The 27,113-nt window shown below is 34.2% G+C and overlaps 2 protein-coding genes across 5 annotated transcripts in view; both read left to right on the top strand.

Moving 5' to 3' along the window:
• The window catches only part of Wdr62 (WD repeat domain 62), a 139,310-nt gene extending 113,967 nt beyond the window's left edge, over positions 1-25,343 (top strand). For 3 of the 4 annotated variants that reach the window (XM_076132747.1, XM_076132748.1, XM_076132749.1), the window contains exons 25-35: positions 32-179; positions 1,191-1,351; positions 1,852-1,978; positions 7,385-7,498; positions 9,336-9,466; positions 10,095-10,236; positions 12,072-12,179; positions 17,369-17,479; positions 17,891-18,007; positions 18,499-18,660; positions 19,083-25,343. In XM_076132747.1, the coding sequence (XP_075988862.1) occupies positions 32-179; positions 1,191-1,351; positions 1,852-1,978; positions 7,385-7,498; positions 9,336-9,466; positions 10,095-10,236; positions 12,072-12,179; positions 17,369-17,479; positions 17,891-18,007; positions 18,499-18,660; positions 19,083-19,231 (1,470 nt within the window). In that variant the 3' untranslated portion in view covers positions 19,232-25,343. The remainder of the gene's footprint in view (positions 1-31; positions 180-1,190; positions 1,352-1,851; positions 1,979-7,384; positions 7,499-9,335; positions 9,467-10,094; positions 10,237-12,071; positions 12,180-17,368; positions 17,480-17,890; positions 18,008-18,498; positions 18,661-19,082) is intronic. The other variant, XM_076132750.1, reaches the window with a different exon arrangement.
• Positions 2,835-6,861, top strand: LOC142984883 (uncharacterized). Its single transcript, XM_076132751.1, has one exon. It carries the CDS (start codon positions 2,958-2,960, stop codon positions 6,333-6,335), a length of 3,378 nt encoding a protein of 1,125 aa, XP_075988866.1. The 5' UTR covers positions 2,835-2,957; the 3' UTR covers positions 6,336-6,861.
• Positions 25,344-27,113: the final 1,770 nt, after the last annotated feature.

Here is a 27,113-nt window from a genome sequence, read left to right as displayed (position 1 = left end):
ACAAAATACACATATAACCTTTTCCCCCCAGGTTTCAACACCGTCAGGCGACAACGCGGAACGCAACCCGTTATCCGGTTCATGCGAGTCGATAGACACGGCCGGGCGACGTGAGCAGTACATCAAGTCGGCTTTCGACAGTCTTAGTGGAGCTGATATGGATGCTACACTTACGGCTGGTAAATATAACATACATTTATAGCTTTAATAATAAACAATAAAGTGAAGTAAGTTTCACTTTTGGGCCTCTTAAAATAAATAAATAAATGTAACCCATTAATGTCCCACTGCTGGGCAAGGGTCTCCTCCCGTCATTGAAGGGGCTAGGCCTTTTGTCCACCACGTTGGCCAAGTGCGGGTTGGGGACTCCTTCTTTTGAAGCTCTTAAGAGATAATAAAACAAAAATACTGCGACTATCTTCATGCTAATGGCTTTTCAATAAACATTCCAGCCGTGGCAGCTTTTCGTATTTTTAATGTTATTATGTATAAGGGCTCGTTCCCACTATGTCGTAACGATCGAAATCGTGTCGTTCTATATGTGAACACCTCCATTTAAACATATAAGCCACGACACTTAAAACTACACAATTATCTATCGTCACGACATAGTGGGAATGCGCCCTTAGTCTTTTGTTGGAGCACGCCTTTGTAAGGAAAGAGGAGTGAGGCATTGAGTCCACTACATTAGCCAAGTGTTGGTTAGCTTTACATCTATACTAATATTATAAAGCTGAAGAGTTTGTTTGTTTGTTTGTTTGAACGCGCTAATCTCAGGAACTACTGGTCCGATTTGAAAAAATATTTCAGTGTTAGATAGTCCATTTATCGAGGAAGGTTATAGGCTATATATCATCACGCTACTACCAATAGGAGCAGAGTACGGGTGAAAAATGTTACAAAAACGGGGACAATTTTGACCCATTCTCTCTTATGTGACGCAAGCGAAGTTGCGCGGGTCAGCTAGTTTTTAATAACTGTTTTAAACAACTATTCGGCAATCAAGGTTTCATCACGACATATTTAATTGCCGTTAAAACATGTAATAAATATTTCTAATACAGAAAACTTCGAAATGTCATTAATATATTGCCTCAGTTTGAACCCTCGATGAGTTACAGACGTATGCTCATACCATTTAAAACAAAGCTATAGTTGTAAAAACACAAATTACTTATTTTTTGTTCCAGGCAACACCTCCCTATCATCCCAGCATCTATCCCGAGGTCCTCCCCCCGCGCGGCCCTCCCCCGCCCCGCGGACTCCCTCCAAGATGCTGGACCCTGACGCGGCGAGGAGACGAGAGGAACTCAATAGAAGAATACTGGAGACTAGAAGACAGCTTGAGAGCGTAAGTAGAAAGATTGTATTTGTAGCGACATCTAGTAACGAATAGCGGAACTACTGGGCTTTAGTGACTGCTAATTTTAGTTATTTCAACCAATATTTTTCGTTTGTTTATGCTACATAATTTTACATATCAGCAGTGATAGAGTGGTCGCAGGTTCGAACCCGAGACATCATACCAATGACTTTTCAAAGTTATGTGTGTATTAGAAATAATTATCACTTGCTCTAAGGTGAAGGAAAACATCGTGAGGAAGCCTTGTATCCCTAAAATTTGTTGTTGCCTAAGATTCGAACCTGCAACCACTTGCGTGGGAGGTGCCAACCTAAACCACACGGCTATCACTGCTTTAAAATAATATTTTTCTTTAATTATCTATATGCTTAATTTCATCGAAATCGGTTCAGAGGTTTGGCCGTAAAAGTATTACAGACAGAATGACAGACTTAAGCATTTATAATATTAGTATGGAGTATATTTAAAATATTTTACTCATTTTCCAGGTGGCTTTCCGTTCCAACTTGAAGTCCAGCCAGTCTTCAACCGACCTCTCGTATATACCAGAGAAAGACAGTTCAAGGCGAGCGCGCCCCGTTTCAATGGCTGTCCCATCCAATTCTAGACCTTACGGTATGTTGCTTTACTTTAGTATTATTGTGTGCTGATTAAAGAGGTTGGACATTCGATTTGATAATTTAACTGAGTAATTGTTGTTTGGTTTTGAGTTTGATTACTGAGTCGAATAAAAGTGTTAAGAATTTAAAATTCTACGTTAAGAAGTTATGCTAAAACTTTTTAAGATCGTTTTCTTAACTTATTACTTAACCTGAGCTTAACTTAATACTAACTTAGTACTTAACCTGAGTCGAAAATAAATGCCGCGAAAATATTTTTTTTGATTATTTCGAATGTTCAACTCTCTATAACAAATACAGTCAAAGAAATGATTTTAATATATATCAGTTAATCTAAGTTTAGCGTAAAGAAACAATTTAAAGTAAAAAGGACCTTTTTTATTATTTTCTTTGATTGTATAATAATGTGTGAATTCACTAACATTTGATATCATACAGTATTTTACTTATAAACCCAAAATTCTAAACTCATTTTAAATTATTTCCGTTTAACGTACAAAAACTAAAGTCCAGTTCTACATCTCATAGATAAGTGCTGAATAACCTATCCAATAGATATAGTAACAGCAAATTTATGAAAATAATTGTCATAATTCCCTTTCTGAAGCTTACTTAGAAGTTCTTTAGAAAGTAATTTTATTTTGAAATATTCACTTTTAATAAGGGTTTATAAGTAATCTAAAAAATCATTGCTAAATACTAACAAGATCTATCAAAATTCTTCCCAATGCCGTCCAGGAATTAACCCATGCCCCGAAGAGACACTGGATAGTTTGAATTCTAACTATTTCGATAGTTTAAACCCTTATCTAGACTATCGGAACAAGAATCCCTACGCAATCCCAGCAAATTTGAACCATAAAATAATCCCAGATTATCACGAAAATATCGCCCCTTATATACCCCCACATGCTAATATAAATACGAACCAGAGTGATAAAAAAATCCACTACACCCCATACGATACTAAACCTATGGTTTTCAAAGAACAATTGCCGCAGAAACAAGGTCTTACTTTTACTATAGATATGGGAAAACCTGTTCAATCCAAAGTCTTTAATCGATTGTTTCCTGATAAAGAACCGAAGGCGAGAAATTTCCATTTAAATTTAACTAAACAGGAAGAAAAGCCAAAAGTACCCAAGCCTAGTCGAAGTATATTTAAGAATTATAAATCTTGTCCCGTATCGCCTGTTTCCGAAGAATGCAAATGGGCGGACAAAGCGAATCAGAAATGTCAAAAATCTGATACGAATTCTTTAGATCCTAAGAAACGTAATTCGTTAAGTTTTTTCGTTGGTTTTGATGGTAGGAATGTCAAAGATAACGGGAAAAGTATTGTCGATACTATAAAATCGGATACTGAGAAAATGATTGCAGAAATTACTAAAAAGTATGGCGATCTAGATGACTTTGATGTGGGACATGATGATTTAGACCTTAAACCTACTAAAGAAAAAGATGATGGCAATTTTTCGTCCGATTCTTTAGAAGATTGTAGTCTTAGTCAAGACGCGAGTTGTAAAAACAAATTGTTTTCTAAAAAAGTATGTAAAAAACATACGAAAAATCCACCAAGACGGGCTGTTTCTAACTACGAAATTGGTACGAGTGAAAAGCCGGTTGTACCTGCAAAACCTGCTTATATAGTCAATCAAAAGAGTTCTACTTTACCGAGAAATATGCCTTCGAATCTAGACGATATTGATGAGGATGCAATGAAATATAACACGAATTTCTACCGGTGTCAAAGTGTGCTCACCAAACGCTGCGTCACTAGGTCCAACGAATCAGTCCTAAGCGACAATTCTAACTGTTCAAGCATATCAAATGAAATATTCCTCAAATACGGTAACGAAGTTGCCTTCCAACAAGCAAAGTTTGATAGCAGTAGATACAATTTAAACGATTCACAAAATTGTTCGTATGAAAACATTCATGATACAGATTACTTAGAAAACCACAGACATAGTAGCGCTAGTTTCTTTTTAAACCAAAAGAAATATATGAAGAACAGTTGCAGTCAGGAGTCAGTATTATCCGACGACTTTTTGGACAACGAAAATCAATTATGTAGAACAAATTGCAATTCATTAGAAAGTGTCTTGTCCGATGATTCGGAATGCACGAAATCGGCGCCTCTAGAAATGTTGTTTGAAGGAACAAAGCCTAAGAAACAAGTAAAAAATACTAGTATCCCGCGTAACAGTAAGAGCTGTTACGAGTTCGATAATACGTCAAAAAGTTACGGGTCTAGTCCGAACAACGCGTATTTTGGTTACATGTATAATAATTATTTAGGAGAAGCATCAAGTCCTAACTATCGAGAACAAATTATAGCTAAGGTCGATCAAAAACCACCTGTAAATAAAGTATACGGTTTCGATGTACCTAACGATGGCCATAAGACTGTGACAAGATCTCGATCCCTATACGATTCGTCTACAAAACAACCACCTCCGGCCAAAAATATTGCGTATTATTTCGACGGAAATAACATACAGCAGTATAATAAAGATAAGAAATTAAGTGATGAAATCCCAAGGTTGAATAAGACAAACTATATGGCTAATACTAGCAAGTCTTTACAACCAAAATTTGCCGATAAATACAAGAGCGAAATGCAAGGTTGCGAGCAAAATGCGATGGTTAAATCTAAAAGCTGTAGTTTTGAGGTTGTTTTAGAACCTGCATCTAAACCTAATCCTTTGAAAAATCTTATGGAGAAACGAAACTCACATGTGCAGAAGAACTTAGAGAAATTTGAAGAACAAATACGAAAGAATACTCAAACTAAAGTCAGTAAAAATAAAGAGAATAAAGACAAAGCTAATGGTAAATATAATAATGCAACGAAAAGCCTAGAAAGAGGTTCGGGGCAGAAGAATAATAATACTAAAATTACTATGGAATTCGTGCCTCATAAGCCGCCAAAGCCCATTAAACGGACATCTTCAGTCAAAATGAATAACCGTCTCAAAGCGGGAATAGAAAAATCCGGTCTAACGTCTTCAATTTCTTCGCATTATAAAGCCAAATTAGACGGTCTCCATAATAAAAACTATCTTACTAATAAAAAGCCTGAAGATTCGAACTCTAATATAGACAATAGTGAGAAAACATTCGACGTTTTTGTCAAAGAAAAGGATATAAATGAGAATAAGTCAGAAATGCAGATGGATAGTTTGGAAGTATATGCTATGCAACGTATGGAGAGAATGAAACAAGTCAGTATGGATTCTCTAGATGTTGATACAAACGATTTTGCTAAAGATTCTTTAGATTATTATGCAGAACAAGATAATAAAATATTCGCTAAAAATGCTAAAGACCAACTCAATAAGAAACTAGCTAGGAACGACACTGTAGGCCCTTGTCACAGTCGACAAGAAACAAAAGAAAACGTAGCGCCCGAAGAAATTAAAAAATACAAATACATAGAAAGGAAAATTGAAATTATAAACAAATTAGTTGAAATGGAAGAACGGAAGATACTACAAGAAAAGATTTTGAAAGAATGGCGAATGAGGCCTTTGAAAGCTAACATTAATGATGGGAAAGGTGTTGTCAAAGTGTTATCAAGAAAGTTCGAAAAACTAGCTACTAAACAGACTACTGTACCTAATTTTGCGTCTCTAACTTTGGAAGAAGCAGATACGGATACGGACACGACATCGGATGCGAAAGAAATTAAACGAAATCTATCTTTACCTGATATATTGGATTCCGATCAAATAGGCGGGCTTGTCACTGTTGGTATAGACAATACAAACGATGCAGGGAATATGGAAACTACGGAAAATGTAAAGCTAAATAACACTATACAACAAGAGATTGCTGTACCACCAAGATCTTTGAAACAGAGAGTTTACAATGAAATGGTGATACCAAAGACGGATGTGCATTTGGACAGCGAAAATTATGAGTCTTCGACAACCAGTTCTAGTTGTACGAATTCTCCGAAAAGACTATCTTTTTATGGCTTCAGTAGGCCTAAAACCCCTTTCAGAAAGGTTTTAAGAGGTCCCACACCTAGGTTGTGTATGGAGAACCGTCTGTTTCCTAACAAAATTCGTCCTATCCTAATGCCTAGGGGTTCTTGTCTAGCTAAAAGGGTTTTAGCTCAAAATCCAGTGTTGCCGTCGAAATTTTTGGTGCAACCAGGTTGGGATCGCATGATTATGCCGTTGGTCCCTTTCAGTTGCGAAATGTGGAGATTTATTTGGTTTTTTGGTCTTATATACTTTTATATAAAAAAGGACGTAGTTGAATTTTCGCGTTGCATGTTTATTATAAGTAGGTTTGGAGAAAAACCCGATTTTTGGTCGATTAAAAATGATTTATGTCAATAAAATATTTCTGTAGTTCATTATTTTTATTGAAAATGTATCTACAATTTTAGAGAAGCCTCTATGTCAATTAGATTCAATAATTGTTTTGGTAAACGATCTGTTATTATAAAATAACAAATTTCATAAATGATTAGAAACGATCGAAATGTGATCAATAACAAATTATGGGTCAACAAAATGGCTGCTTCATGTCAAAATATATTCGAAAAAAGTGTATCCCTTTTGTCTATGATCTTGCAGAATAAAAAAGAAAAGTATATAAGGCCAATAACTTTAAAAAGTCTCCAATCCAATGTGATATATTGTGAATTTGCCCTTTAACAAAATTTTGAAATAAAATATCATTTTTTATATATTTATATAAGCACTGGCCGATTCACGACATATCACAAAATCATGGCTTATTTTTAAATAGTGACTTTATTTCAGCATGCATGTTTCGCATATGATTGCGAATTTGAAACGCATGAAATTGTGTTGTTTATTTATTTTATTTTATGTATTTTTTTATATGTTTGTGCTTTGAGTTGGCAATCTGAATGGATAAAATAAAATTAGTTTAAAGATAGATTTTTACTGGAATTGTATTTACTCTTTATCTTTGGACGAATTGGTTTTAGAAGGAAAAAAAAACTTCCACTTAATAACAATTTAAAACAAAGCAATCATACTTTTTACGGTTTCACTGAGAACAGTGCCGAAAATATGTCGTTTTCTAATAAAAATGATGGTCCAGAAATTATGTCTCCGTTTCAATATTTAATTTTGATATCACAAAGACAAATATAACTTCAATGAACTCTTACACTAAATTAGCAGATATGTCAAGACAGGCATTTACAAAAGTTTACCTAGATTTCGACCCTAACGCCATCTCATGGCCAAATTTTAAACTAATTGACAGTCAGCTTAACCATACGGCCAGAGTAATTTGCGCCGAAAAATCAAGCATATACTTACCTACATATAATCAATGCCTTTATATTACTAGAATATTTAAAATTCGCCATTCAGTAGCCAACAGCATGCTTACAATATAAAATACACAGCGAATCGTTCGCACGTGTCGAGCGACCGCGAGGAGGAGTCGCCCGGGATGAGACGCGCCATCTCTCTGTCCGACCTGGCCGCCAAGCCCATGCCCGCGCCTAGGACGCCGCAAGGTTTGTCTGTCACGGTGATGGGGTAACGGTAGTGGTGCTAAATAATATGGTGTTTGGGAATAATTTCGGAGTATTTTTGGGCAATTTTCTCGTAAAAAATAAGGAAAAAAGTTATTTTAAGAAGTTTATTAGGTACCTTTTTTAAAATAGTTTGAGAGGAAATAATTATGGACGCGACTTCGTCCGCGTGATTTGTGAGTTAGGACAGAATTTTCACACAAATTTGCATCCCCTATTTTATTGGGGGTACCCCTTAGGGGTAGATTTCTTAGCGGGTGCCTACGTGATAAAATCTACCTGCATATGGCAATTTTGTTTTTTTTTCATCAAAGAACAATATTAAATTGGATTAGTTGAAAAGCATTAATAGTACTGCCGCTTATAATATGATGTTCCATGGTGTGTTTGGGAGTCATTTCGGAGAATTTATGACAATTTTCTCTTAAAAAACGAGGACAGAATTGTCTTTTAAAAGTTTATTAGGTACCTTTTTAAATAGTTTGAGAGTTGTTGTTTAAAGCCTTTACAGTATTACGAGTATTGATTGAGATTTAACTTAAAAGGAAAGATGCAAAATTAACGATTTTAAAAGTAGTTATAATAACTCTAGGTAGCTTTTTTTTATTGAGCCTAACTCTAGGTAGCTAGGAATTACTTACATACATAACTTTTGAAATAACCAAACTAAATTGTATATTTCTTCTTTTAATATGTTCGTAACTGTTGGGACAAAGGTTTTATGGGATCGGTGGGATTAAATTGTACTATACACGGACGAAGTCGGGCCAGTCGGCTAGTTAATAAATATAATCGTAGAGCTAACATAGATTTGTTCGGGCTACTTAATCTATACTAATATTATAAAGCTGAAGAGTTTGTTTGTTTGTTTGATTGTTTGAACGCGCTAATCTCGGGAACTACTGGTCCGATTTGAAAAAATTTCAGTGTTAGATAGCCCATTTATCGAGGAAGGCTATAGGCTATGTATCATCACGCTACGACCAATAGGAGCAGAGTAACAGTGAAAAATGTTACAAAAACGGGGAAAATTATTATTATCTTAAGTGACGCAAGCGAAGTTGCGCGGGTCAGCTAGTATAAAATAATGTACATAGATATTATTGGCGAATAAATTGGGTGACGGCGACCTAATAATAATATAATGAACACACATACAGACTGCACTATTTAGTATAGATGACAATGCACATTACACTATATTATATAATTATATTGCATGACTTATAAGTATATTGAAATTATATTATTTTATGTAGATAGTGAAATTTTTGTATATTTGTGTGCATAACATTGATGTCATAGCTTTTTTGTAGTTTTTGTTTAATATTAAATAAATAATACTTAATATAATAGAATTAATTGACTATTAAGTACTAATTTGATTATTAACTTTTTGATTACTTATTATTATAGCTTTTTTCTAACTGTTTTAAACTTGTTATTAGAATAATCTTTTTGATTCAAATTGTAACATATTTTCAATTATTATTTTTTCAAGTTGTACATTTGAATAAAAAACTTTTATAACAAATTCCCAAAAAATCTTTCCCCTTTAAAAAAAATAAGGTCGCTTTTTTCATAATTATTTTTCTTCCTACCATGTCCATAATTAAAAGGACCACTTATTAAAATTCTCTTATTTAAACATGAAAATAGTTACATAGAAAAAGTATACAAGAAATAAAATGTTTTATGTACACATGAATCTTTTTTAACGTAAATTCTTTCATTAATTTATTTTTTCACAATTTCGTAAATCAAAATCACAACATTATTTCTCTCTCGTTCCTTCTCTAACCTATCTAAATGACAACAGGAACGTCTTCAAAGCCGTCCACACCACAGAACGGTTCAGGCAAGTCGCCGGGCGGCTTCGTGCGACCGGCGCCGCGGTATAACAACAAGTCTAATATGACTAGGAGTTCCAGTGTCGGGGTGCTTAATCAGGTAAGAAGAAAAACACTTGATGATTATAAACATACATAAAATCACGCCCTTTCCTTTTAGTTGTAGACAGAGACCAAAGAATAGACTGTGAAGACTTTTTGCGTTATATTGTTACCTTATTTTTTTGGCTTTTTTTCTCTGCCTACTCCTATGAAAAATAGCTGTTTTTTTATGTGCGTATCTTTTTTCATTTAATTAAAATTTTGGCGTTATTTGGTATCTGCTTATAAGAAAGATCTAATAGAAAAATATTAGTCTGTGCCAAAGAGGTATAATTTATTATACTTATACGTATCTATGTTATCACAAGCGGCTGAAAAATAGATTAAAAATATTTATATTTAATCTTTATTGAGGAAATCACTCGGGATAGTTATAAACGCATTATTCGATTTCAGGTAATATAAAATCAGTTTTTTTTTATTTTATTGTCTAGCAATTTCTAAACTAACAATGTAAATGTCTGAACACATACAATTCTAGGTAAGACAATGAAAAAGAACAAAGAAATTACAAAAATCTCACATTTTATTCTTAAATTCACTTTCATTAACAAAAAAAGTTAATTTTCCAATAAACCAACCAATATAAATCAAAATACTTTACCTTCCATCACCTTTGCCCTCAGAGTGACTCGGAGTCCGACCCTCAGCCCTCCAGGCAGCAGCCAGCCCGCCAGCAAGGTCTCATGAGACCGACCATCTCATCTATGAACAAGCAAGCTGCCAACACGGCGAGGAGACGGGGCCTCGCGAACGCTTACAGCGCAGGTATATAGAAACAACTGTAGTTAGTTTAATACTAATTTTACACGATGATGTTGAAATACTTTTACGGTACTGTCGAATTTATTTTATTTTTAACCGACTTAAAAAAAGGAGGAGGTTCTCATTCGTCGCGATATTTTTTTTTTATCGTATGTAGTGTAGTGTCAAAGTTGTTCAAGCCGCATTAAAGTATTCTGATATGGCTTAACGACTGTTATCTTAATAGACAACAACCGAGTTTTAATCTGTGATGAAATACGGGCTGTAACTTGAATATTTATTAACTTGGAATGCCTAACGTTTCGGCGAAGCTTAGCCTCTCAGGTTGACATATTATTATATTAGTTGACGTGTACAATGGCTCATTCTCTCAACCGTTTAGTGGTTGATTTTTAAATAACCGGTTCTCTTATTATTTTTATGCTAAACTAGCTGACCCGCGCAACTTCGCTTGCGTCACATAAGAGAGAATGGGTCAAAATTTTCCCCGTTTTTGTAACATTTTTTTACCGGTACTCTGCTCCTATTGGTCGTAGCGTGATGATATATTTATAGCCTAAAGCCTTCCTCGATAAATGGGCTACCTAACACTGAAAGAATTTTTCAAATCGGACCAGTAGTTCCTGAGATTAGCGCGTTCAAACAAACAAACAAACAAACTCTTCAGCTTTATAATATTAGTATAGATTTCATCAAATTCGTTTAGCAGTGAAAGCGTCAGTCAGACTTTTTATAAATTTTACTCAAAACACTTTTTTTTTTAAATTATTGTTGAGTGTACGTACTTATCTTGGTGCACGTTCGTGCGTACACGCCCGTACATGTTTTAACCTAAGTTAAATGATAATAATGGAAAAAGAGTTGGTGTACCGTAAAAGTATTTTAATTCAACATTTTAGCTAGGCAATTGAGAAATAAATACACAATAATACACAATTATTACATACTTCAAGTATATAAAACTATAAATAAACACGGTCCTATACTATTAACTATGGACCAATAAGCACTGGTACTAGCGAATATAAACGTAGTTTTATGTTTAGTAAAGTAAAACTACGTTTCTATCGTAACCCCAATATAATTTACCTACACTGCAAATAATTATGCAACTCTCTGAAAATCTATATTAAAAATATTGAATCACCAGTGGCGTAGATGACACTCTCGGGAAGGATTTTCTAATTTTAGTACTAAAAAATAAAAATCTGTAAAAAATACAATTAGCTATAAGGCAAATAATAATATTATGATGTAAATGTTGTTTTTGTTTGTCGTATGGTTGGTGGTCAACCTAGTGTCAAAGTTGTTCAAGCCGCCCGAAAGGCCTTTGACGTGGCTTAACGACTGTTATCTTAGTAGACAACAGTCGAGACTGACTCTTTACGTGCCCTCCGAAGATCTTATATTTGAGGCGCCAGTAGCCAGTTATGCTCACCAGTCGGTAAACGATCTGTGGGTGCAAACCTTGGCGCGGTCATTCCATACATGGGTGACCGCATAGTGGTATTTGAATTGGACGTCTTTATGCTTCGGAAGGCACGTAAAAAGTCGATCCTGGTTGTTGTCAAATAAGATAACAGTTGTTAAGCCACACCAAAGGCCTTCGGGCGGCTTGAAGAACTTTGGCAACAGGTTGACCACCAATCATACGATAAGAAGAAATAGCAAGTCTAAAATCTTTGAGTAGCAGAAATTTACGTATAAGGTTTTATAAGGACAGCGAGTGCATGAACTACGCCACTGTGTCACTTACTCACTAAATATAATGAAAATATGTCGTACACTGAACACTAAATCACTGCATTAACACACACTCACGCTGAACTAATTCGTAGTGAGTCTGTCGACGGCTGCGCACGAGGAGTCCAGCTCGGAGGCCGAGGGTACCGGGGACGTCACCAGACCGAGGGCCTCGTCTGTTGACCATTCGCAGAGGAGAATTGGTGAGTACTTACTGTAGATAAAAACTGGCCAAATGCCAGTCGGATTGGCGCGATGGGTTCCGTACCATCATCTATAATATAATAGAACCGTTATTAAGGTCAATTTGGGTAACTTTGAATAATGAAACCAACACAATTGATAAAAGTTTGCAAAACTAAAATAAACCTTTATCAATATAATTGTGTTGGTTTCATAATAATATGAAAAAATAAAATCGAAATTAGTTCAAACTCCCACGTTCAATGTTACCCAAATGATTCAAAGTTACCCAGGTTGACTATATTAATAATGAGCAATAAAATACGAAACAAGTTCAAAGAGTGGGGCACACCTTTTTTAAAAAATTTGGTATTTGTTGTTATAGCGGCAACGTAAATACATTATTTGTGAAAATTTCAGCTTTCTTGCTATCACGGTTTATGAGATACAACCTGGAGACAGACAGCCAGCGGAGGCTTAGTAATAGTTTTACCTTTGATTACTGGTCAGTGGCTTAATGTAAAATAGGTACTGGTATTCAGCTGCATCCGGTAAGACTATAAGCCGACTCCAACAAAGTTGGAAGAAAAGCTAGGCTGTTGTATAATCAGAAAAAAATCAATTTGATTTGATTTGATGATTTCTGGATCAACAGCTGTCATCATTGTTTTATTTTTTCAAATCAGATAATTCATTAATTATAGAAAATGGTGCCATCTATCGAGCTTTCTTTTAATCTGTGTATGCGTAACAGTATACTACTTTTTCCTAAGGTAGGTATCATAATCAGTTCGTTTCGCGCGCGCTCGGCGTACGGACATGTGCGTTATTAAAATTATTACCTCCTAAATAAAACTAAAAGTTTTAAATTCGTTATCAAAAATGGTGCAGTGCAAGAAATGCAAATTGTTTGTGTCACTGAACAAAGACGAAATAATAAAATGCAAAGGGAACTGTGATGGTGTTTTTCATAAAAAGTGTGTGCGGTATAACAAGCAATTCGCGCTCAAAGAAATATGTGAAGAATGCCAGAAGAATGAAAACAGCACCTCGCATAATGAAGACATCCACCCCAGTCCTAAAATTAATATGAATCTGAGTGAAACCTCGGCCGAAAAAATTCTGGCAGAAGTAAACAAAAAATTAGAGGTATTGTACAGTATGGAGAAAAAGATTACCGAATTAACCGAAACTGTGGATTTCTACTCAGAAATGTATCAGAAAATGGCAGATTTTAAGGAAGATACAGAGAAAAAAGTTAAAGCGTTAGAACAAAAGAACATCTACCTTGAAAAATACAACAGGGCACTGGAAGAACGAGTAGAGGAATTGGAGTTGAGGGAGAAGGATCGATCGATAGAAATACATGGATTAGAAAGTACTAAGAACGAAAACACAAAACATGTAGTGCAAGAAGTGGCCAAATTATTGCAAGTCAACCCGGCGGATATCGAAGAAGCAGAGAGGGTGGGCAAAGAAAAGAGTGACGAACCGAGACCAAGGATTATAAAAGTCAAGCTGCGAACATCAAACGCACGTCTGAAATGGTTAGCGGCTAAGAAAGATCATATTATTACCAATCGCAAAATTAATCCTAACGGCAGTGACAAAAAAATATTCATTAACGAAGATCTCCCTAAGTATAAACGTCAATTACTCTGGCTTACCCGAAACAAGCTAAAAGAAAAAGGCTTTCAATACATATGGGTTCAAAACTTTAATATTTTGGCCAAGAAAAATAACGATGACAAAAAAATTCATAATATTAGAACGGAGAACGATTTGGACAAGTTGCAATGATAATAATAATAACATTTCTCGGAATTCCAGTAGCAGCGCACGTGCGCGTTGCGTATACACACACCCCGATTTTAATAAATAAAATTCGATCCAACAAATAATATATCGTTCACTGAACAGTGTTACAACAGATTCTACGACATACAGGAGCTAAATAAATTTCAACAAGAATTTTCAACAAACTTTCACATTTTTCATCTGAATATAAGATCGCTTCGAAAGCATTTTAATGAACTATTAGTGTTACTAGAAACTAACAAATATGCAGTAGACATTATAATATTAAGTGAAATAAACATAAAAAAGGAAGAGCTACCTTTATACCACATATCGGGATACGAGACTCATATATTCACAAGAGAAAATAGAAGAGGAGGGGGCATCTTGATATACTCTAAAACGGCCCTGAATTTTAGCACCGAAATAATACATACAGAAGCTATGGAAGCAATTTACGGAAAAAATAATTCAGGGACTATTATGCATATCCTAACACTATACAGACCACCGAACAAAAATAAAAATGATTTTTTAAATCAAGTAAACAACATCATAAATAGAGTACCATCAACGGCCAATATAATTATAATTGGAGATACAAACATTGACCTATTAAATGACAGCACAAATCTTTTAACAGAAAAGTACAAAAACACCTTGTGTGAAACGGGCCTCCAATGTTTGATTCCACACAGCGAAGTTACTCGCGAAGCTATCGCCAACGGACGACATGAGACATCGTGCTTGGACCACGTGTGGGTGCGAGCGAGACGGAGTATCAACGCGACGGCCTACGTACTGGAGACACACATATCGGATCACCACGCGATTGGCCTGTTGGTGAACGTCGAACAGTGTACAAACGTAAACAAACAAAGTGTCAATAGTGTGCGTAAAGTGATTTGTGACAAACAGGTGCAACAAAAACTTGACGAATATAATTGGGAAGACTTATTATTAATATCGTGTCCTATTGTTTTGTATGAAAATATTTTCACGGTTTTTGATACTATTTACAATGATTGTACTATTGAAGTGAAAACACGTAATAAACGAACCACTCAGCCATGGATAGATAGATACTTATGTAATATGTTACAGCGACGAGATTATTTATTTAGGATATGGAAACAATCACCGAATAATATGAATAAAAGATTAGAATACACCAGATTTAGAAATAAAGTTAATAAATTAGTAAATGAAGCAAAAAATAGGTATAGGCAAACCATGATACAAAATTGTAAAGGGGATTATAGGAAGATATGGGAACATATAAATTCATGGCTGGGACGGTCAAAAAGCAATTTGGATAGCGTAATATTAAAGTACTTAGGTAAAGAGGACACCATATATAATATTTGTACAAATTTTTCAACAACATTTACAAGTGAAATACGGAATATAAAACATAAATGTAATATAAAATTTTTAGATAGAAGTGAATATGTTAATCCAAGTTTAGTTAGTTTCAGATACACGAAAGTTAGTTCAATAGATATAGAAAAAATAATAAATTTGTTGTCATATGAAAAAGCACCAGGAACAGATAAGATAAGAGTAATAGACATCAAATATATTGGTAAACGTCTGAGTCCTGTTCTGGCAAATCTTGTTAATATGTGCATAATTCAATCCATTTATCCCGATCAATTAAAGGACGCAATAATCAGACCTATATATAAATCGGGTAGTCACTTACAATATGTCAACTATAGACCTATAGCAATACTATCTGTGATTGATAAAATAGTCGAAAAAGTTATTGTAGGACAAGTGAGTGCATTCTTGGAGAGGCATAATATTCTGTCAGACGCACAACACGGGTTCAGGCGGGGACGGAGCACGGTGACAGCACTCACTCGGTTTGCGGACCAGGTCAACGAGAGTCTCAACTCAGGTAAGCAAGTCATAGCACTCTTCATTGATTATAAAAAGGCATTCGACACGCTGGATCATGAAGTGTTGCTCCAGGCGATGGACGAGTGCGGTATACGGGGGCCTACGAACAGCTGGTTCAAAAACTACCTCACTAACCGAAAAATAAGAACTGTCGTGAATGGAACCGCTGGAGGGGAGGCTCTTGTTGACCTTGGTGTGCCGACCGGGTCAGTGTTCGGTCCCGTGGATTATATCATGCATGTTAATAGTGTTTCTAACATAGTGAGAAGATGTCAGGTGTATATGTATGCTGATGACATGTGTCTTTTGTACTCTTCTAAAGATATATTAGAAATCCAAGCAAATATCCAAAGTGATTTTGAACGTATCACGCAGTGGGCACATGACAACGGAATTATATTAAATATATCTAAAACTAAATACATGCATATACACTCTCCTTACAACCAACGAGCCAAAACTATAAACTTGAATGAAATAGAGATAATAGGTCACACTTATGAATGTTTACATATAAGTAAAATAAATTGTAAATGTACTAATATACAACCAGTAGCAACATTTAGGTATCTAGGTCTGACTGTAGACAGAAACTTTAATTTTAAACCTCACATAAATGATGTTTGTAACAGACTTAGAGCGGTCCTAGGTAAACTGTATCAACTGAAAAATGCTGTAAATCAACACACCCTATTAATTGTTTATTATGCCCTTGCAGATTCTTTGCTAAGTTACGGACTGAGTATATATGGTAGAACATTTATATCATATACTAAAGAAATTAAAAATATACAGACTAGACTCATAAAATTATTAGTAAGTAGGAAAGTTAAGGAATTATGTGATAAAGACTATGAAAAATTGTATCCTGTTTGTAAAATATTGCCAGTAGATACTAAAGTTCACTTTTTAATAGCATTAGAAAATTATAACTCAGAAGAATATAAAAAGAAAATAGATAATGTATACAATACTAGAAGTGTAAGAGAAGGAAAATTAATAAGACCACAAACTATAAATTACTATGGAGAGAGATTGACTGAGTATCTAGTCCCTAAAATATATAATGAAATAGATGTGTTAAGAGTAGAACCTAAATATAGTAAAAACCAATTAAAAATTAAATTAAGATCTTTAATGCTTGGAGAAGGAGACCTCACTATAAGTGAGGCTCATCACAGCTCAAAACATAAAAAAGTGCCATAAAATAAATAAGTATAAGACTGTCACCCAGCTCGTTACATTATATGTGCGGTGCTCAAATATGTCATAGATATAAGTATAGTATTATAATAATAATTACATTTTAGATACTTATGTTTGTTAAGTAGGTAGGTATTAATTTTAAGTTATATATATATATATATGTTAAGAGCGTATTCTCGCCAACAAGCTTGAAAGCTTGGCGAGTAAAATTATCTGTTACCACATATTATGTAAAAAATACTTTTATTTCAATAAAAAAAAAAAAAAAAAAAAAAAAATAAGATCTATTGTTATATTTCAGGTCGTAGTGGTAGCGAAAGAGACCTGTCAGCGAAGGCTCGTGAAGTGACGGCGAGACTCACCTCCAATACGAGGTCGAGGGCGAAGCCCGAGCCTCCTGCAGAAGCTAATTGTAAGTACCGAGAAATATGTTTCAGTTAAACTTTTTGTATATATGTAGATGTAGTCTTTATTTAAACATAAAACATACAAGACTATTCAATCGTTTGTTACTACGCCAAATATTAAGTGTATAATTATTGGACTTGGCTGCTCTTCTCATAAGGCTCCCGCTCTACCCCCTTTCCGAGCTAGTGTTCATTCATTCGGTAATTGTAACGACTTTCATAGGTGTCAATATTTGACCTAAATTAATAAATGATTGGTTGAATTATTGATTAAGCCTCCTTTCCTGAAAATGATTTCAGTTACGATAGGTTTATAGATTTCAAATACTTATCAATAGTTTTGCTATCGGATTTTGGTATTTTCTGTAGTGTTTTTACGTTGTGTGTGATTACAATAAAGTATGTTTTTTCCGCAGTATCATCATCCCAGCTATGTTCAGCGTTAACGGAACAGTTGACCAAGACGGCGTGTAAAGTGGTACAGCTGTACACAAGCTTGCAGAGAGAACCTAACGCTGCGGCCGATATTAGTGGTATGTTATATTTAATTGATATATATTTATACATACATAACATCAGGTCTGTTATACCTGAAGGTGTTGGCAAAATGTGTAATACACCCACGTTTCGCCATGAACAATGAGGCGCCCATAGCCAGTTGGTCCACCGATTCGTAAACGATCTGTGCGTTAAGCAAACCTTTGCGCGGACATTCGATAGATGGGTGACCGCATAGTGGTATTTGAACTGTGCTTCGAAGGGCACATATAAAGTCGGTCACGGTTGTTAGCAATAAAGATAACAGTCTTGCATGCCTTCAATAAATGTATTAAATAAATTTTAGGCATGCAAGATTGGAGCATGTGATAATTGTTTCTAATACACACATAACTTCGAAAAGTCATTGGTTTGGTGCCTCGGGTTCGAACCAGCGGCCACTTGCGTGGGAGGCGTCAACTTATACCACTCGACTATCAGTGCTCTTACCCAAATATATTGCTTAATCATAATGTTTTCCTCTCAGGTCTGGAGGCGGCTATCCTGGAGACACAGAAGGTGCTCCGCGGCGCCGTGTCCCGCGCCCACAACGGCACGGAGGCGCCGAGCAGCCTGTCCTCCACGGACGGCGACTACCGCCTCAACGTCGACAACACGAGGCAGAAACTTGAACATCTCGTCTCCAAAGGTAAATTAGATGAATATAAATAAAAAAATTAAAAAACCCCTGATTTCTTTTTCATACCTTTTATAGATGGGCTAGTTAGGTTAAGCCGTTCTAATATTCCCACCACCAATTTTCTCATCATACGAAGCTATTTGAGACCCTATCCGAGTAAATTTCCTCTCCTCCCTTCACTTTCACCCCCTAACTTTTTACGGCTTAACTGATTTTCATCAAACATGTCTAAGAACACTCGCATATAAGCACAATTCAATACAAAAAAAAACTAAATTGAAATCACTCCATCCGTTCGGGAGTTATGATGCCACAGACAGACAGACACACACACACACACACACACACAGACTATTTAGTTGATTAATTACACATCAAATTTTCACCTATTTATGTGTAAAAAAAACTTATAAATATTATTTCTCTTTCAGAAGCAAACAACGCCGGCAACCCAGCTCTATCCCTAATAGAGCAATACTCAGACATACTCCTCAACATGATGCAGTCCAAAATGGTGAACCAGTTCTCCCAGCCACAGAGTTTACCTCCTAACACGAGAGAACCATCGAGCGAGAGCTAGTATTGGCAAAAACAATAGTGAACAACTAAAGTGTTTGTGAAGTGTTTAAACAATAGGCTATATGGTTTAAACCATTGCCAAAGTGTTGAAAACTAATTTTGAGGTTATGTTTGTGTCAAATTTGGCGGGAATCTGTTTGCAGTTGAAACAAGATTTCAGAAAGTGTTAAAACTAATTTTGAGGTTATGTTTGTGTCTACTTCTTATCGTATGGTTAGCGGTCAACCTAGTGTCATAGTTGTTCAAGCCGCCCGAAGGCCTTTGACGTGGCTTAACGACTGTTATCTTAATTGACAACAACCGGGACCGACTTTTACATGCCCTCTGAAACACGGAGACGCCCAGATCAAACACCACTATGTGGTCACCCATCTATGGAATGACCTCGCCAAGGTTTGCTTAACCCACAGATCGTTTACCGACCGGTGAGCGCAACTGGCTATGGGCTCATTTATTTTTCGGTTACTGTCACGGCTGTATAGATTAAGTTTCCTTTGCCTTCAGAAAAAAATCTTCAATTTTTGAGGTTAATTTGGTGTCAATGTCCATGGACGATTGACTTTGAAGTAATTATTTGGGAATAAATATCAATTTTAACATTTAAAAAATGAAAACCGCAAAGAAAAAATGTCGCCGTGTAATCATTTAAAATTATAACAAAATTCTTTAACGAAAAGTACTCAAATGTTATCCTTGAAAACTTTCCTGATTTTTTTTCTATTCACCCCTCAAATTCTATTCACCCCGTTTTACGGTACTTTTTCTATCAGTGTAGAGGCTATATGAGCTTAGATTCCTTTGCCTACAGAAAAAAATCGTCAATTTTCGAAGTCATATTGGTGTCAACATTCTAGCAGTTACTTTTTCTATCAGCGTAGAGGCTATATGGGCGTAGATTCCTTTGCCTGCAGAAAAAAAAACAATTTTCAAGATTTTATTTGTACTTGGTGTCAAAAATTTGGCGGTAATAATTTTTCTGTAACACTCACTAGGCCCTATGTGCATAGTTTCCTTTGCCTTCAGAAAAGAAAAATCAAGTCTAAAATTTGGCGGTACAGTCAACTTGGGTAACTTTGAATCATTTGGGTAACATTGACAGCGGGAATATGAACTAGTTTCGATATTTTTTTTTATATGAAACCAACACAATTAATAAAGGTTTACTCTAGTTTTGCAAACTTTTATCAATTGTGTTGGTTTCATATGAAAAAATAATCGAAACTAGTTCAAATTCCCACTGTCAATGTTACACAAATTATTCAAAGTTATCCAAGTTGACTGTAATTATTTTTCTATAAAAGTCATTAGGCTGAATGTGCATAGTTTCCATTACCTCCGTAAAAAATGTTAAAAGTATCGCGTCCTTGTCAATATGGCGGTATTTTTTCGATCAAAACAGTAAAAATATTGTAATTTCCTTTTCCTGCTACAATAAAGTTTGTGATTGTGAATAAAAGTGTCATTTGAAGTCAAAAGCAGTTTCTGAAGGTAAATATTTAAAAACTTCTTTAAATATATCGAAATATAGAAATGTGTTTGTGATTTGAAATGTCATACGATCGTCCATTTAAAACTTTTGAAACTATCATCATCCTAATAAAACGTATCGTAAGCGAGTTATAGTGTTTTATCTCTTCTATTCTATCACAAAGTTAATTTCACTTTTGTGTCAAAGAGCCAGATATAGAACCAATGTATGCTACAACGTTTATTTTGACCGCCACGGTCGGCTGCAATACTCGACAAATCAGAAAGTGCTTATAACGCTATCGTCGGCAAATGTCGTTAAAAATATAGCGTCGTGAGCACGTTCTGATTTGTCGAGTATAGCCGACCGTGGCGGTCAAAGGGTTAATGACAAATAAAGTATATCAAATCGGCATCAAAATTCATTTTTTAATCAATAATATCAATAATATAAAAATAAAAGATATTTTCAAATTAAATGACGTTTTAAACTAGCGAATACCCACGGTTTGGCTCGCAAGGAAATGAGCAGCAATGAAAACAAAATTATTGAGTAAATTAGAAAGTTTTGAAAATATAGTTTCAACATTGTTGTAAAGCGACTGTGCTGTAATTTATGAGTCATTATGTAGACTAATTTGTTACAAGTAACTATTTTTGTCGGTCAAATTTGAAAAACTCCGGTCATGACATTATATTATATATAATATATTTTTGCTCAATGTATAATAGAATACGGGAATGAACGCGAACACGCAGTTTACCTTAAAATGCATGTTCGCGTTAATTCCCATATTTCTATTATACATTTAACATGCAACGCGGGAAAAGAAATTTTTGCTCAAAATTGAATTTCAAATACTTTTTGCTTTTTCTTCATAATACTAAGTAATGTGATGTTTTAAAAAACTATGATTATTGAATTAAAAAAGGAATAAACGAGGTGATATTGTATCTAGTCTTACAATCGTAGCTAGTGCTAACTCGGGTTCGATTCCCAGTCCGGGAATAGTGGTATTTGTAATTTAAAAGTTGACCACTTTACCCAATAGATGGCGACAACTAGCACTAAAGACTAAAACGTGGGTATAACACACATCTGCCTAGGCCTTTAAGGAATAACGGGCGTGATGGTATGTTATAAAATGTACGTAGTCTTGGAAATAAGCAGAATTTCGACGGAACTTTTTTTTACGAAAAAAGTTACCAGTCGAAATCTGTGGATGAGAATTCCTTTTTCAAAATAAAAAAAAATGTCCAAAAAAATCACTCGCTGTAACGGTGAAGAAAAGATTGTAAAGAACTGATAGCCGAGTGGTATAAGTTGGCACCTCTCACGCAAGTGGTCGCAGGTTCGAATCCGAAGAAACACACCAATGACTTTTCGAAGTTATGTGTGTATTAGAAGTAAATATCACATGCTCTAACGGCGAAGGAAGACATCGTGAGGAAAGCTTGGATGCCTAAAATTTCAAGGCTCAAGGCCTAACCCCTCCTTCTTGTTTGGGAGGAGGCCCTGCCGTGGGACAGTGAGGGCTTAAAAAAAAACTAGCTTTCCAACCGCGGCTTTGCCTGCGTAGAATTTACCCTCCTTCGGGAGGGAATTTCAAAAAATCCTCTCTTAGTACTCCTCTACACTTCCTAAGGAATCTTCATACAAAATTTCAAGTTTCTACGCTCAGTAGTTTCGGCTGTGCTTTGTCCGTCAGTCAGTCAGTAACGGAAGAGTTTTAATTAAAAATGATAGCTTGTTATTGTACTCTGAAGGACTCTTTGATATGAGGAGACCCTTGCCCAGCAGTGGGATTGTGGGATACTGTTGTTTGTTACAGCGTTAGTGAACGACAATTAAATCATAGTTTTTTTAAAACATCACACTTATATTATAAAGCAATAAGTAAAATTGATTTTTAAAAAAATACTTTTTTCGAGGAGTAATTTTGATTTATATTTAAACGACAGTGCAATAGTTAAGATAGTTGGACCAACTATTAATGTGTGTTCAGGGTTGCGGGTTCGATTCCTACACCGAACAAACACACAAAAAGTTGTCCGCTCTGGGTATACTATGCGTCCATTGTTTGTATGTTGTTTAATTAATACAAGATTTATTCTAAAGCAAGAGCTCTTTTAGTTTACTATCAATTTACCTAAAATCTGTCTTAAATTTATAGTTACTCCTTTACTAAAATTTTCCTTTAAAATGTATCAGAAAATTTAATTATCCGAATAGTATATTACTTTAAGGCCGAAACAACAAATATTCAAACGTATTAAATAATTACGTATGCATTTATTAAAATCATTCCAATTTATAACAATACATATCTTTATCAAAAATCGTCCAAAATATTGGCAATAGTACAAAACCAATACATAAATACAATAAGACACATGATTAATTATTATTATAATAACACTTGATGTCCTTCTCCAGAAAATAATCTATCAACCTGCTAAATTCCATTCAAATCGGTTCAGCCGTTTTCGAGAAGGACAGACTAACATAAAAACACTTTAATTTAACCAAAAATATATTGACTGAAGAACTAATATTATTTATGAACATTCCACGGCAAAGAATATTTCCATATAATTTAAATCATGATATTTTGTCTCTCAGCGGATTTTATATGTCTCTAATCGAAATCAAAATGTTTAAAATATGATATTTTAAACTAATTATTGAATTTATAGTTTTCAAAACTCCTGGGTAACTGTCAAATAGCTTATCAGAAGGAATAATGACAGTAGTTTTCATCAATTGTCACTTTATCTACCAAATAATCTGACACTTATTCATGACTTGAAAACCTTCCTCCTAAATCACCCTATTATTTAAAAAAACCGCATCAAAATCCGTTGCGTAGTTTTAATGATCTAAGCATACATACATACAGACATAGGGACAGACCTGGGAAGCGAATTTGCTTTATACCCAATAGATGGCGTTAGTGTCGACAGTAGTCATTTGACATTAGAAAAAAAAACATCATTATCTATTCTATGGGAATGCGAGCGTGATGTAGTGTTAAAATTTTAAATTCCAAATTTTGTAATAAAAAATAATTTAATTTTACTAAAAAACCTAGAGGAATTAGGTGATAATTTGTATATTATGAATCGGCTGTCCAGTTTTTTGAATAAGTCAATCGTTCTTTGTAAAATAAGGGTTATTGTGGAAAACTTATGAAAAATTTAATATAAGATCTAAGGAAAGACATTAAAAATAAGGAATGATATGAACCAAAATTTGAGTAACATTTACCAAATGAGTACCTCACTATTTAATATTCAAATTTCAAAATAGATCACAGTGTAAGTAAGAATAGTGTATTAATTACAAGACGAAAATCGTGACATGCAAATCTGTATTTAAACTATGCAAGTATTTTATTGTAATTTGCGAAACGTTGGTATATTTCAAACATCTCTAAACCATTGATTATAACCGGCGTGATATTGTATGTTTTATAATGATACAGTAAATTAAACTTGCATCGTCTAAATCAGACTACGCATAAAGAATCTCTAAAGAAAAAGACAGATTTCTTAATATAATGCTCATGTATGTAAGAATGAGTTTATATTAAACTATGTTAATATACTATGTACACTGTGGTATCGAACACATTTGAAATTCAAAGAATAATATGACTTTTTTTTTAATCGTGTTTCGCGCCAAAAGATGAAAAAAATTAACTTCAAAAACACGTATTGTATCTTATCTTCAAATTGAACCATCAAAAGGTTAGCAAAAGTAAAAAAATGTCCAATGTAAAGCATAGTTTTTAAGATTTATATCGAAATGTCACAAATAAGTTACGTTTTACCGGTTTTCTTTAAGTTTGTATACCATCCGGTTTTTTGTAACGAAGTGTATTATAGATTTTAAAAAAGGCTATGAGCGACTGTACTATATGCTATCTCGCTTTAACTTACGACCAACTAAAGAGTTAGAAAGAGATGGGCATATCGATCAATGCAAATAGTACCAGTGTTGTCTGAAAGAAAAATTTACATTATATATTTTGCTACACATATTCATGTTGGCAAATCAGTTTGGTAGTATTTATCTAACAACAAAACCGACTCGAAGCAATTACTGCACTTGTTCGGCTTGTGGCGATCGGGTACCTTCGGGTCCGATCGTCACAATTCGGTTTTTATTCAGCCGCAGCGATGTAGAGCGACATTTTTCCCGAAAACCGAATATGTGTAGATGAATACAAACATATTCGGTTTTGTCGCAAGGTTGATTAATGCCGAACCGAAAAGGTGCGTAGGTCTAATATCCAAAAAATTGCCTCATTTTAGTCAGTCGCTTCTTAGTTTGTTTCATATTTATTATAAAATTACTAAATAATTTTAGTTTTATAATAATTATGTTTTTTATTATTATTTTTGTAAATAATTATTTGGACTAATTTCCTTGTAAACCTATGTACCGGATACTAGTTTTAACTTATAATGTTCAATTGCCATTGTTGGAAAAGACTAATTTTAAATACTATATATAAATAAATAATAAGTATAATTTTTTTTCTTGTAATTTTTAAGTAACTGGACTTTGTAATGTTTTTTTTTGTATAGCAACACCGCACACTAATTTTTAATTTAGGCGAAATAAAATTATATTGAATTTATTTCTTTTAGTTTTTTTTTTGTTTTGTTCCTTTACGTTTTTATCACTTGGATAAGTCCCGGTCAGCTTATAAAGTGAGAAACTTGACAGAATCAGATGTTAATACATTTGCTGTCATTTTATTTACAAGATAGTTTGAGTCCAGCACTTATCCATAAGTCATGAAACTTACTCTTGTTCTTTTTAAATAAAGTTTTTAGAAACTTATTTTTTATAATATGTATTTTACTATTTTTATTTCTTTTTACGTTTTTGTGTGTTAAGCAAGCAATATCAACAGGAAACAAAATATTATACATTTTATATCTTACATTTGTCACAGCATCTTATCTCATAATTATTATATTAAAGCTTCAGTTTTCACCACTCCTGAAACAGTACCGGTTAGCTTACCATGTGGAATTTGAATTTATGTGCCAGTTAGGTTATCCAAAACTTATCCATAACCCGTTAATAGTTAAAATACTTTACCTGTACGTAACAAGGATTTGAAAACAGTAGGAATTGTAACACATATTTATTTTGTTCTAAAAAACATTAGAAATTTATTTATTAATACATCTCCATATTTTTGAAAACATTCGTTTATTGTAAATATTCTAAATAAAATTACTTACGCTATAGTGGCGCTATCTACTTGAGCAATTACGGACTTACCGTCTTACCCACAGTTTCTGAGGTACATTTAGCAGTAGTTTATCTATTCAATAGCGTTTAAACTCATAGAAAAACGCTATTGAATAGATAAACTACCGCTAAATGAACCTCAGAAACCGGGAGTTACTGTCTTACTTATAAACGTGGTGTAAGCTCTGATTAGTTATAGTGTTATGTCTTTTTCACTCATTTATTATATAGTTTCAAAATTGATTGAAAGTGACAAAACACTGTATTACACTAATCACAGCTTACCCGACGTTTTTTAGTAAGATTGTTTATCTAAATGTGAATTAAACAATACTTTGACAATATGGATTTTTGAACAAAGGCATAAATCTAATAAGTTCATCAATCAGATAATGAAAAAATAAAAAGCTGACTTCGTTTAAAAGCATTAAAGTTACGGAGTGAGAGGTAATATCTTGTTAAGGTACTTAGGTACAAAAATTAAAAATACGTCTTTTATATTTTTTCACAATCTACCAGACGGACTAAAGTAAAATAAGCATCATCCCTATTGTCAAAGTACTCAGACATCTACAAAAAATACTAGGAATTACGCAATTCGGAAACCATCCAGGACTTTAAAAAGTGAGGTTAAGTATTAAGAATGTTAAAAACTTAATTGTAATACTCTCAAACTGCCCTTTCTGTCAGTTTTCAGAGCTTATTCGTTGTTTAGTAACAATTTTTAATGGTTAGGACTAAACGGCTGACATACTTGTATTGACGTAAAAATGAGCGGGAAAATATCCAAAATGGCTGTGGTCGACAAGATTTTTTTTTTATTTCGAATGATTTATTTTCCAAAAATGAATTAATTTGCTTAAATACTAATGAAAATAGGCATTTAGGACACATATTTTGGTTTTTTGGTCTCAATTTTTGAAAATACAGGTGTGTTAGCCGTTTTTTTAGCAAAATGGGATCGTCCCATAGTTTAGCAAGCCACCTCTAGTTTAGATAATAATATAACTCAAATTTAAGACGAAATATTTCACGAAGATAACTGTTACAAATATTTTCATAATAATCAATTAATTTTTTATACACGGTCCTTGAGGAATACCGGCTCGAGTTTTGTAAAATAGTCGAAATGTGTAACTAGATG

This window comes from Anticarsia gemmatalis, chromosome 28, assembly GCF_050436995.1.
Source record: "Anticarsia gemmatalis isolate Benzon Research Colony breed Stoneville strain chromosome 28, ilAntGemm2 primary, whole genome shotgun sequence".
Taxonomy (NCBI): domain Eukaryota; kingdom Metazoa; phylum Arthropoda; class Insecta; order Lepidoptera; family Erebidae; genus Anticarsia; species Anticarsia gemmatalis.
This window is presented reverse-complemented; position numbering and strand designations above follow the sequence as displayed.

Excerpts from the sequence above, each read along its gene's own strand:
- LOC142984883 (XM_076132751.1), top strand. The coding sequence starts at position 2,958 with ATGGTTTTCAAAGAACAATTGCCGCAGAAACAAGGTCTTACTTTTACT.